Here is an 11,408-nt window from a genome sequence, read left to right as displayed (position 1 = left end):
GGGGGCAGAGAAAGGATGGCGAGTGGGCCGTTGATCTTCTCCACTTGACGTGTTTGACGGGCACACAAATCAATGGGAGAAATGAAAGCAAAACACTATATTTGGCTCACAGTGACGACGCCTTCTGATTGGACTTCGCAACGAGCGTTAACAGGAACATTCACGCCGCTCGTTGAGAGGGGGGCAACTGATTAGCAAGGCATCTGTAAGGCAAAAAGTCGGACGCTTGTGTCATGCAAAAAACATCTGTTATGATTACGAGCGTTAAGTCACTGCTAGTGTTGATTTTTCTTTGGCTAGGAGTGAGCTTTATCTTGACCCTGAACAGAATACATGCGAAAAATTAATCAGAACTGTGAGGAGATCGGTGGAATAGTGGCTGACTTACATGGGATCAGTTTCTAAAATAACCCTGATCTGGGGAAAAAAAGAAAAATATGGATGGCATTGCAACATAGATAATAAAAAAACATTGCGCAATTGTCTACTAGTTACGCTGACAGTTTTTAAGTCCAGTTTACTTAAAAATATACATTTGATCTACTTAACAGAAGTTCATTTACATAATTTGCCTTTTGGTTAACTAGAATTCACTGAAAATTTTCATTTCAAAGTGTTCATTGCCTTATACGTTTTCCATCAAAACTTAAATATTCAAGTGAAATATGTTAGCTTGAAATGTCATGTTATGACATTTTTTTTAATACAGTGTGCAGTCATTTACATTTTATCGTATGAACTAAAAACTAAAGAAACTGAAATGGCTACTCATCCGTTATTCATGGATGCTGTAGGGTTGGACTGCGTCAATCTTTGGAGACCGATTAATATTTTTTTTGTCATTAGACTAATGAATCAAATGCAGACTTATTGTTGCCGGTAGGTTCTGAGTAAGCCACTGAAAGGCTTGTGCGCTATTTGGCTGTACTTGTAATGCCTCTGGAATAAGAGGCAGTTTGGGAGCCGAGTGGTCGTAGTTCAATTTGAACTTGTTTGAGAAAACATAGAACGCATGATTCCAAAACTTAGCACGATAGAAAAAAACTAAGATCAGCTTTGGATTCCACACCCTGAAATTACTTTAACACAACTGTCATACCTAAAACAGTGTAGTGATTCACCAAGTTTGATGCAATCATTATGTAAGTCAACCCCATCTCTTTCCAAACAAAGAATGAACAAACAATTAAGTCACATAGCTCACTTTTGTGCGATTGCTGAATCATCTAGGATATATTTCCTACTATAAACGTTAACATAATGAACGTGAAAGAAAGTAATGGACGTGTGATTTAACCTTTTGTGCAACTGCCCCAAATAAATTAACTATTATGAACAGGATTAAAATAAGATACCTGCTCTGGAATGTCACAGCAGTGTTTGGCTTAACAACTGTAGAATATCATCTTTGGTTAAAAGTGCTGCTACTGTTTTAATTGTAGGCTGCACGAGCGAGGCTTTGGTTTCTCTTGTTTAAAAACGTCGTTTCAGCACTGCGGAAGGAAAGCACTACATGGCCATCCTGCGTGGGAGTTTGGGGATGGCGGTCTAGGCGATGAGCTTCTTTGTTTTGCTCCCAGTAACTGTCCACCGATCCGTGAAAAGTATCAACAAAACAACAATCCAGTTGCTCCTGCGGGATTAAAAATTTCTTTAGGGTTGATTGGCCAAATCCCATCGGAGCTCCGCGGATAAGACTGATTAGACCTCCGTTTGGGGGAGTTAGAAAGTGGGATAAGGGGGTGGGGTTTGTAAAGCTAGAGACCACTGAGATTATGTGAGTATGGGCAGGGTTGGAGGGGGAAGGGGCTTGAGGGGGCACAGTAGTCTTTTTGCAGTGTGGAACACAAACATGTCAAAGCAGGTCAAACAAGAACAACGTCTTTGGTTTGTTTTTTTCTCATCTTTGGATACTATAAATATGAACATAGTACAGATTTAAGGGCAAAAACGTGAGGCCTTTTGTAAGGTTCTATTCAGTTTTAAAGCTTTTCCACCGAGTCATGTCCATGAGAAAGGGTCAGATGGCCCCGGTCCTACTTCAGGCTTTGGTGCAGGCGCTGAGCCCGACGCCAGGCGGGTGACCGGAGCCGTCGTCCACCCACTTGTCCAGGCTACGACGACGCGCGTTCATGAAGAAGTTGCTGACGGTGGTCAGTTCCAGGCCCAGCTGCTGCGCGATGGTCAGCTGCAGCTCTTTGGATGGACGCTTGTTCTCCTTGAAGATAGCGTGGAGCGTGCGCCGTTGGACGTCTGTGAACACCAGCCGGGGTTTCTTGGATACCGGATTGCCTCGCTCGCTGCGACCGTGGTCTTGCTCCTTACGCTTGCACGCTGAGGAGAGGCCGGTAAGGACGAGAGGGAATGTCATGTCAGTCGGCGATGTGATCGATTAAAAAATGGAAGTAATAATTTGAGCTCAGGCCATGTGTTGTGCTTGTTAGCAGAGTGGAAAATTAATATCAAATTAGAAAATGAGGACATTGGTGGTGGTGGAGTCTAGCGACCCGCTAGGCTTATAAAACACTGAAACTGCAGTGACATCTTGAGGTAATTCCTTGTAAAAATACGTTTTCTACTTTTTTTACTAGAGCTATAAATGTCTTGGGAGTTATTTTACACCCCCAAACCTAAAAACAAAGATCTGGTAAGCAAGCAGGTACAGGAGAGGAATTCAAGTAAACTCTTTTAAGTAAATAATGACTATATTCCAACTTCTACACCACTCTCAAGAACAACCACAACAAATGTGACTCTTTTGGCCAAAGGCTGCTTGAGCTTCACCACATTTTGCCATTTAATGGAGCCTCAAAATGAGGAACACAAACATTGATCTCCGTGGAAAATGTCCTGACTCATAAATAGACTACAGACCAAAAAGAAGGTAGTCGTACCTTTGTAAACATGAAGTCAAATGACAATATTTTATGCATGATATCTTTTTTGAGGCCATGCAGTGCTTGTTCACAACAGTGAAAGGCAACTATGGTTGCTGTCCAAGGTTCTGAAAGCACTATCCTTTAACTCAGGGGTGTCAAACTCCGTTTGATTCTCGGCCTACATTAATATCATCTCGATCTCATGTGGGCTGGATCAGTTTTCTTTTTCCATCCATTCTGACTGGGAGGGGCGAATGAACAAAGGAAAGGCTGAGATTCAAACCTAGACCCTACCGACTGTGAGGCAAAAACTAACCACAAACGACTATGCTGCTTAAGTCACATTAAGCTCAATTAAAGGAAGAATTTAATTATCTAGGCGTTGTCTTCATTTTTTATTTCATGAATCTTAACCAAGAGGGGGCAGAGTTGAGTCGTTCATAAGCATATTTGTTTTAACCGCAACCCTTGCAATGATAAATGCTACTTTAACAGAAAAAATAACGTTAGAATGCTTAGTTTATTTGCCTTAGACACTTAACAAAACCTATCAAAAACCTAGAAAACACTTTAAAGCCCAAATAAAAAACTGATAAATGAACACCTGTCTATTAACCACATCAAATTTCCCTCCTCCAAGATCATATCTTTAATATGACTCTGGAGTCTGACAAAAACAACAGTATTAATAATAATAATTATGATTACATCCCAAGTACCGCTAAACATTAACTGCTGGTTCAGGTACTGGTATAATAAATCAGCAGGAGCGAAGGCCACGCAGACAGAGCGAGAGACCTGCCCCCCTCTCTCACACACATGCGCGTGCACCAACCCTACACACACCCATGCACACACACGCACGCGCAAGCATAAACACTGTGGTTGCTAATCATTACAAGCTCCAGAGATAACTCTACACACTCTCCACCGAAGTAACTACTAAGGGAATGAATCCTGCATGTTTATATACAATTAGACAAAAAGTATAGTCATAGGAATGGTAGACAACCTATGGTCTGCGGGCCATATACGGACCCCGATAGCTGATGAAACGGTGAATATTGAACCAACAAATTCTTATAATCAAATTATATTATTAATTCGCTCGATTGTTGCATGATATCCTTCCAATAATTTAGAATGAGTCAAAAGGACTTATTCCGCACAAGTAGTTGTTGGACAGCTACACATTAATAGAATTCTACACGTGTATAGCATATTATAATTTGTCGGTGTTGTTTATTTCAATTGATTGCGTTCATTTTTGAATGCACGGTAGTGAAATCGTATAGGGAAAACGAGAAAAGGCTCCAGATTAATTTCACCAAGCTAAAATCAATAGGAATATTACAGCCACTTCGGGACATGGTTTCTCAAACACGCACACACACACCGTTAGCATAAAGATGACCAGTCAATCCATAATTATCTAATTTTTATATGTCACTTTAAAATTTTCAAGTGTTCTAATAACTTTTTCAAAATGTAAAACTCCTGACTTAATGAAGACGTACACTAAATTTTACAAAAATTAAAACAAAAAACATTTATATGGGTATGTCAAAAATTCACATTTGTTTATAGTCATATAAACTAACTATATTTACTGATCTTCACTAATAATAACCTAATATATAAAATAAGTCATTTCTAATTTCCTTTAAAAACACATAAAACAAAGACCAATTTTCCCCATGAATTTGAAACCACTCATAAACATGTGCATATATTTTTTAAACGTACTGATATATATTGTGCATATAAATCATTACGTTACAATAACAGAACACAAACAAACAATCAAACAAAAAACCCATTCAACCTATCGATTAGCCTGATACGAAAAAAAACCTCCCAATGGGTGTCAGTGAACGTGCACGTGTGTGTGCGCGTGCATGCGTGCCTTAATTGACTCCTGACTACCGCAGGGACGAATTAATACAGAGATCTATCAGTTAATTAGACGGGGGGAAAACAACACCCACCCTCTCTCGAATAAATAAACTTAACCACCACTGAACTGCAGTGCATCGGGTAATAAAGCTGCTTTTAGCAGGGTATACAAATCACTACAACACACACACACATACGAGGCCTGGAAATGTGTGTTTACACCAAGGAGCGAGGCCAGGAGAAAAAAAAAGAAGAGTATTCTCACTCTCATACACCAAAATAAACATTAACGATTCTTCTTCCAAGAATCGACTTAGTTTACAGAGCAAGTGGTCGATATTTAGAGGGGAAAATGACACCCCAAAAAGACCATGTTGCAAACAAGCACACCCACAACACGATAAAAAATGCAAATCACTAGGCCACATGTGGATTAAAATGCATTTAAAAAGGGATGCATATAAATTTTACAAATTACAAAGTCAAATAGTAGCTAAATAGAGAATTTAATCCACAACAGTGGCAATGAAGAGTACTTGCAATTATTAAATATAATTGACTTCAAATGCTATTCTTACGTATATGCATGAGAAATGTGGATTTAGCCAAATAAACCACTCCCAAAATAAAAATAATTGCGATTAAACGTGCAAAAAATAAATGAGTGTGTATACTAATTTTGATGACAAAAAAAATCGCATATTAAATTCCCTGAAGAACAAAAAATATATATTTCAAATTCCCAGCCCATGCAACTTCAAGTTGGTTCGGATGCAGCAAGTGTAAGAATCAACGAGAGCATATTTCAATCATAACGATAATAATAAAAATAGAGTTGTATTTACCGAGGCTTCGCTCACCTGCGAGCCTGAGCGCACTCATGCGCTGGAACTCAGGCTCCTGCAGCCACTTCCACATCCGACGGAAGGTCTCCCTGCCGGACTTGAGCTTGGACCAGGGCTTGGGGTTCCTCAGCAGGTCCGACAGGGTCCCCTGAGACCGGCATAGGACCCGCTGGGCGAAGATGGCTTGGGGGATGCTGTAGCGCTTGAGCTCCGTGGTGATCCTCTGCGCCACCTCTTTGGTGTTCACCTCCTCCATCTGGCCTCCGGCGCCGTTCAGGCTCCCCTGCTGGCCGAGAGAGGAGGCCTGCTCCCGGCCGTTGGCCAGCCCCTGACCGTGCGCCTGCGCGCCGAGGTGGGCGTGCGGGTGCCCGTGCAGGCCGTTCAGCTGCACCATGCCGGCGGCCGAGGAGCTGATGTGCTGCTCCGGGTGCCGGCCCAGCATGGCGGGGTGATGCGCCTCGAAGCCGCTGGGCGTCAGCATCTTCTCCCCGGGCATGGCCGCGCCGGGGTGCGCGTAGGGCGGCAGGCCGGCCTGGCTGCTGTGGATGCTGGCCAGCCCCGAGCCCGACAGCGGGGAGAGACTCTGACCCATGCATGGGTCCTTGTGGTGGTAGGCCGGGTAGAGGGAGTTCATGGGGGCCAGGCTGCGGTCCTCCCGCATCAGCGTGAAGCTGCCGCTGACATTGCCCGGGATCCTCTGCTGAGGATGCGGATGAGGGTGATGGGGATGGGGATGAGGATGCGCGTGGGGATGATGGTGGTGGTGGTGGTGGTGCGGCGAGGGAAACTTGTCGGACACGGTGGAGATGGGGGGCAGCGGCTGCAGGGGCGTCAAGGTGGTGTAAGTGCTGCTCGCGCTCATGCCAGGGGCTTCGCACATGCTGATGGCCGGGTGGAGGTGCCCCGGGTGGTGGTGGTGGTGGTGATGGTGGTGATAGTCGCTGCCGTCCAGGAGGGTCGCCATGCCCATGGCGCGGTGGCTTAGCCCCCGGGGGCTCGGACGGGAGTGCGGGCTGTGGCCGCTCAGCAGCTCCCCGTGAGCGCTCACGGACTCATGGCCGTGCAGGTCGCCTATATTTTCCATCGACAGCTGGGCATTCATGGTCCGGGTGGCTCTGTGGACCAACCATCTATGTAACCTGCTTCGCTGGCGCCCCCCCACCCCCCGAAAGTCCTCAAACTTCTATTTCTTTTGTTCTTTTCTCTTCTTCTCGGTAGGTCCGACAATGATGAGAAAATTGGCTCGCTACCTGGATCAGTGTATATTCGAAATCCAAGTTTTCGTCATTGATAAATATCTTCGCAAAAGTCTTGGTATTATTTCCTTCCTTTGTCGATCAAGCCCCCCCATCGCCGGCCAGCTGTCCTCCTTGCGCTCCGTTCGGGTGCCGCGCCATCTCTCTCTCTCGGCTCGTGTAAGTGTATGTATGCGTGTATGCGCGTGTGTGTGTGTGTTTGTGCGTGTGTGCGTGTGTGAGAGACGACCACCGCAGTGGCTGCACATGCGCACTACTCACTCTCTCACTCGGAGTCACGCCCCTTCAAAGTGACGTCACAGCGCTTCTTTAACCCTTTACAGGTCACTCTATGAACTCATTGGCTGCCACTGACCGTGCTTGACGTCCAATCCATTTGGACTGGGACAGGCTGGCAGCGTATAAGCAGTCAATCTATGGAACTGAAATGAGTCTTCGCGGTCAGTCTTCTTTGTTTTAATCAATTGGACGTTTATCATTGTCAATGGTCATTAATAAATATATATTTCAGAAATTGCAGTGTGGTAAATGTGACCTTTTGTCGAGTCAATGATGATGACAAAGCCTATGTCCGATTATTATTATTATTATATATTGTCTTTTATGAATTTAGATTTGTTTTTAATTGTTTTACTTTATTTTTTTTTCTTTTAGGGTTGGGATTATGAAGTAAAACTGCAGGCATTTTTCTGAATTATTCAACCTTTTTAAAATCTTTCTAAAAAAAGTCATTTTAAAATTATTATTTTATAATGAATGCTATTTTATTAAGTTAAGTACAGTATCGGAGGCCAGTCTAATTCTCAATTCATTCATTACTTCTAACAGTAGGTGAACACAATAGAGAATGCAGAGGTTATGTACTTGATTCTGTATGGTTGTCTGTCCATTTGTTTCTGTTCAATATAACTCAAGAATGAATAAAGGCATTATCATCAAGCTTGCAGGATATCTTTGCAATATGAAACAGACATTCATTTCCAGGCCAGAGGTGACTACGGTTAGAAATCTTTCTGTTCAAAATAACTCAAGAAAGAATAAAGGGTTAACATTCATTTACTGTATCAAATGTTAATATTGTGGCATAATATGAGCCAAAATGTGATGCCAACATACTATATGAATGCAACGTCTTTGAGGCTGTGTTGTAGTTATAACCAAAAATAGTCACTTGCACAATAAAGTGTTAAGGACTTTGCCTCATTAAATACAAAAATATAAATAACAATATACAGACATTCATTTTCTACCTTATTTCTGTGGGTAAAAATGTGTGAATAAGCTGTACACAACTTCAGGGTTGATTAAGAGTTCCCACCAACACCCACAGAGTCAGCTTTTTACCTTCTTAACATGTAAACCGTGGTAAAAAAAAAACATGAATTTCATTCGCAGGTCACCTCTGAAGTTCACAAGCACTTGTACAAAAGACCCCCTTCCACCAGCCCCAACGCCTGTTTGCTAATTATGTGGCGGTTTAAACTAAACGAAGAGAACCAGCGGTACATTGGCCTTTGATAGAAAACGATGAGCAGATGTGTCTATTGTTCAAGTTCCAGGCTTAACGAACCAAGCTTGTCTATGTGTGTGTTCGGAAGAATCACACTCAACCCTAAGAATTATAGACGTGTTCAATAATAATAACCATTTAAGCGCAAAAACTTATCATTAGTGGCATTTAAAGTATGTCCGATTAGCTGAAGCCACCTCCTTTCTATTTTGGCAAGCATATTTTATTGATAGAAATGTAAAAATATTGAGTGGAACAGTGTTTAAAAGTGTTCCAATTCATAGAAGAAACAGACATTGTGCTGATAAAAGATATAAAATAACACAAGAAAACCAAACAATTCTAGGGATTATAATTTACCAAGTGATACAGTAAGGAAGTGTTCAAATAAAAGCAAAAAAATAAAATAAACTATACTATAACCAATGATATAGTACTACTATGACGAAGAAAAACCTTGAGATAGCAAAATTAAAAATATGGACCAGATTGGAGAATTTAGTTATGTGCAAAAAAAGCTTCAATTAAGTGAAGGTGAAATGATTGAGAATAGCATCAAATCTGTCATTTCACACAACTAGTGACACAACTTGTAAACAAAGTGAAACATGTCCAATTGTCTCCCTTTCGCTAAGCAGCCTTCAATTTATCGGTTTTAATAAACGTTTGGAGATGAAAGGCCAAAGTTTCTAAACGCTTCCATTGTTGTAAAAAATGCAACACATTTGAAGAAAAGCCACAATGTTGGCAGAAACCTTGGAGGATGAAACTTAGTTCACGTTAGACAACTTTTTCAAGATTTCATTTCCAAATTTGTCCTAGCGTTGCCATTGCATTGCATTGAACTGTTTTTCAAGAAACGACACATCAAAAACAAAATGCATTAACAAATGTGGCACCTTTTTCAAATTTTCATTTCCAAATCGCTTCTTTGTGTTTCAATGAAAAGTGCCAACGATTACGCTGGGGAGTCAAAACTAGGGACAAAATGGTTAAAGCTTAAATTTGGTAACTTAACCAGGGCTTCCTCCGGTTCATTATAAGCCTGATGGGCCGCCAGCCTTGTCTCACACTCCGGCCAAGCTAAAACAGTGCTCCAAAGTATAAAAAATATATCAACTAAAACCGCAAAGGAGACATGGAATGGTCCATATGTGAGCAAACTTTTCCTACCTTTGACATTGAATTACATTGAACTGTATTTCAAGAAGCATCTATTTAAAAAAAACTAAGTCTATCAACAAGTGCGGCAATGTTATGAATTGTTATTTCAGAGTTTTGAAAATGAGGCGTTTAGCCCTTCGCATCCAGTTTGCAAAATGAGGGCTCCGCTGGTTTAACAATACTACTATACGAATATATACATACTCCTTAAACAGGCTTACATATAGAGCTGCATTAAAATGAGATTTCTGGAGGGAAAAAATGACTCAATATTGATTGTAGATATGATTTATGCTCGAGTTGAGCTGAATTTGAAAAGCCTACTATTAAATATAGACGACACAAGTGAGACAAGGGTCACTATAGGAAGACCGTTCCAAGTAGGGGGACTTATTGACTTTTTCGTGTATTTTTAGACAGTTTCCTCCATGCGTATCATACAAAGAATGAGGAAGATGAATACATTTTGCCTACCAGCTTGTTGTAGTGAGTAATCTTATGTCAATGAGCCCCATTATTAATTCTGAATCAAGCAACGATTGACAACAGGCGGATTTGAAAAGTAAGAATTTTACAAAAGATTAATTCATTCTAATCACACACGTGGACATCACATTATGTGATGTCCATGTATGTACATACCAGGTCTGAAATGGTATTACACATAAATATAGTATTTTTAAAGATTCAAAAACTTCAAATGAATAAAATGTGAATAAAAACTATGCATCCACGGGGCGCTGGAGCCTATCCCAGCTGACTTGGGGACGAACAGCGCTAAAAAATGGTCGCCAGGCAGTTGTAGGGCAGACGCACAGAGACAAACAACCCATCACACTCCCAATCACCACCGAATGGAAATCAATCTTACCAGCATCAGGCGAGCGCGCCACGACACTATCAGTAACTTATTGTATTTACTCACATATAAGCCGCACCTTTTAAATTGGCCTAAAATTGTTGAATTTTACAAATTCTCGCGTATAAGTGTCCCCCTGATTCACAATTTTCACCTCCAAATTCATGGTTTTAATAGGGAGTACAAATGTGTTACTTGAAGGGAAATCTTAAGAAAAACCATCGCACGTGGTATTTCTGAGATATTGTATGAATCAAAATTAGGGTCAATATCATAAGGAAGTTAATATATGATGTCTTTGTACATTCAAAATATCAAATTATTCAATTTGAAATTGCAGTTTCGTTCATATCATCTTTTTATGCGCATATAAGCCGTATCCTCGATTCAGTACCGTATTTTGCCGTTTAATATACTAATATATTAAATTATTTTTGCTTTTTTAGCCTCCTGTTTGTGCACCATTTAATATACCCCTGCCTTTTAATATACCCGGGTATATTAAACGGCAACTCAGCTATTTGGCAAGATTTGTATGGTGTTCATGGGGGCATAATTATAGATACTTAAGTTCATTGAAATTCCAAGTCAGACTTTATTCAGCAGTAAGTAGTTTTAGTCTGCAAAACGTTGATGCACCCTGTCACGGCATAAAGAGTGCGTAGTGGATCGTACCTTCTCGTTTGTGCGCCATTTAATATACCCCTGTCGTTTAATATACCTGGGTATATTAAATGGGGGGGGGGTATATTAAACAGCAAAATACGGTAATCATTTTTTTTGCCCAACAAATGCGGCTTATATGCGAGTAAATACGGTAATAAAAATGAAATGACTAAAACCTGAAACACTCTTGACCTTCAGGGCCATTCTAAAGTTGATTTAAAAAAAATCAGTGTTGAACTCATTCCTCCAATGACAGCCAATGAGTTAAATGAACGCCCAGGAAAGGGTTAAAAGCAGGCCCTCATTTACGTGGTGTTAGAGGCGGTTTAGACT

The 11,408-nt window shown here is 41.1% G+C and overlaps 1 protein-coding gene across 2 annotated transcripts; it reads right to left on the bottom strand.

Annotated features, from left to right (window-relative positions):
- onecut1 (one cut homeobox 1) lies at window positions 1-10,793 on the bottom strand. Of its 2 annotated transcripts, none has more exons than XM_077593128.1 (2): window positions 5,621-10,793; window positions 1-2,334 (listed from the first exon to the last, which is right to left on the bottom strand). In XM_077593128.1, the coding sequence occupies exons 1-2, from the start codon at window positions 6,720-6,722 to the stop codon at window positions 2,042-2,044; spliced, it is 1,395 nt and encodes a 464-aa protein (XP_077449254.1). In that variant the 5' UTR covers window positions 6,723-10,793; the 3' UTR covers window positions 1-2,041. The 2 variants fall into 2 exon arrangements, with proteins under 2 accessions (XP_077449254.1, XP_077449264.1); XM_077593138.1 differs by having other exon boundaries at window positions 5,636-10,793.
- Window positions 10,794-11,408: the final 615 nt, after the last annotated feature.

Source organism: Stigmatopora argus, chromosome 2 (assembly GCF_051989625.1).
Source record: "Stigmatopora argus isolate UIUO_Sarg chromosome 2, RoL_Sarg_1.0, whole genome shotgun sequence".
Classification (NCBI taxonomy): Eukaryota; Metazoa; Chordata; class Actinopteri; order Syngnathiformes; family Syngnathidae; genus Stigmatopora; species Stigmatopora argus.
Note: the sequence above shows the minus strand (reverse complement) of the source record. Positions and strands in the feature narration are given on the sequence as shown.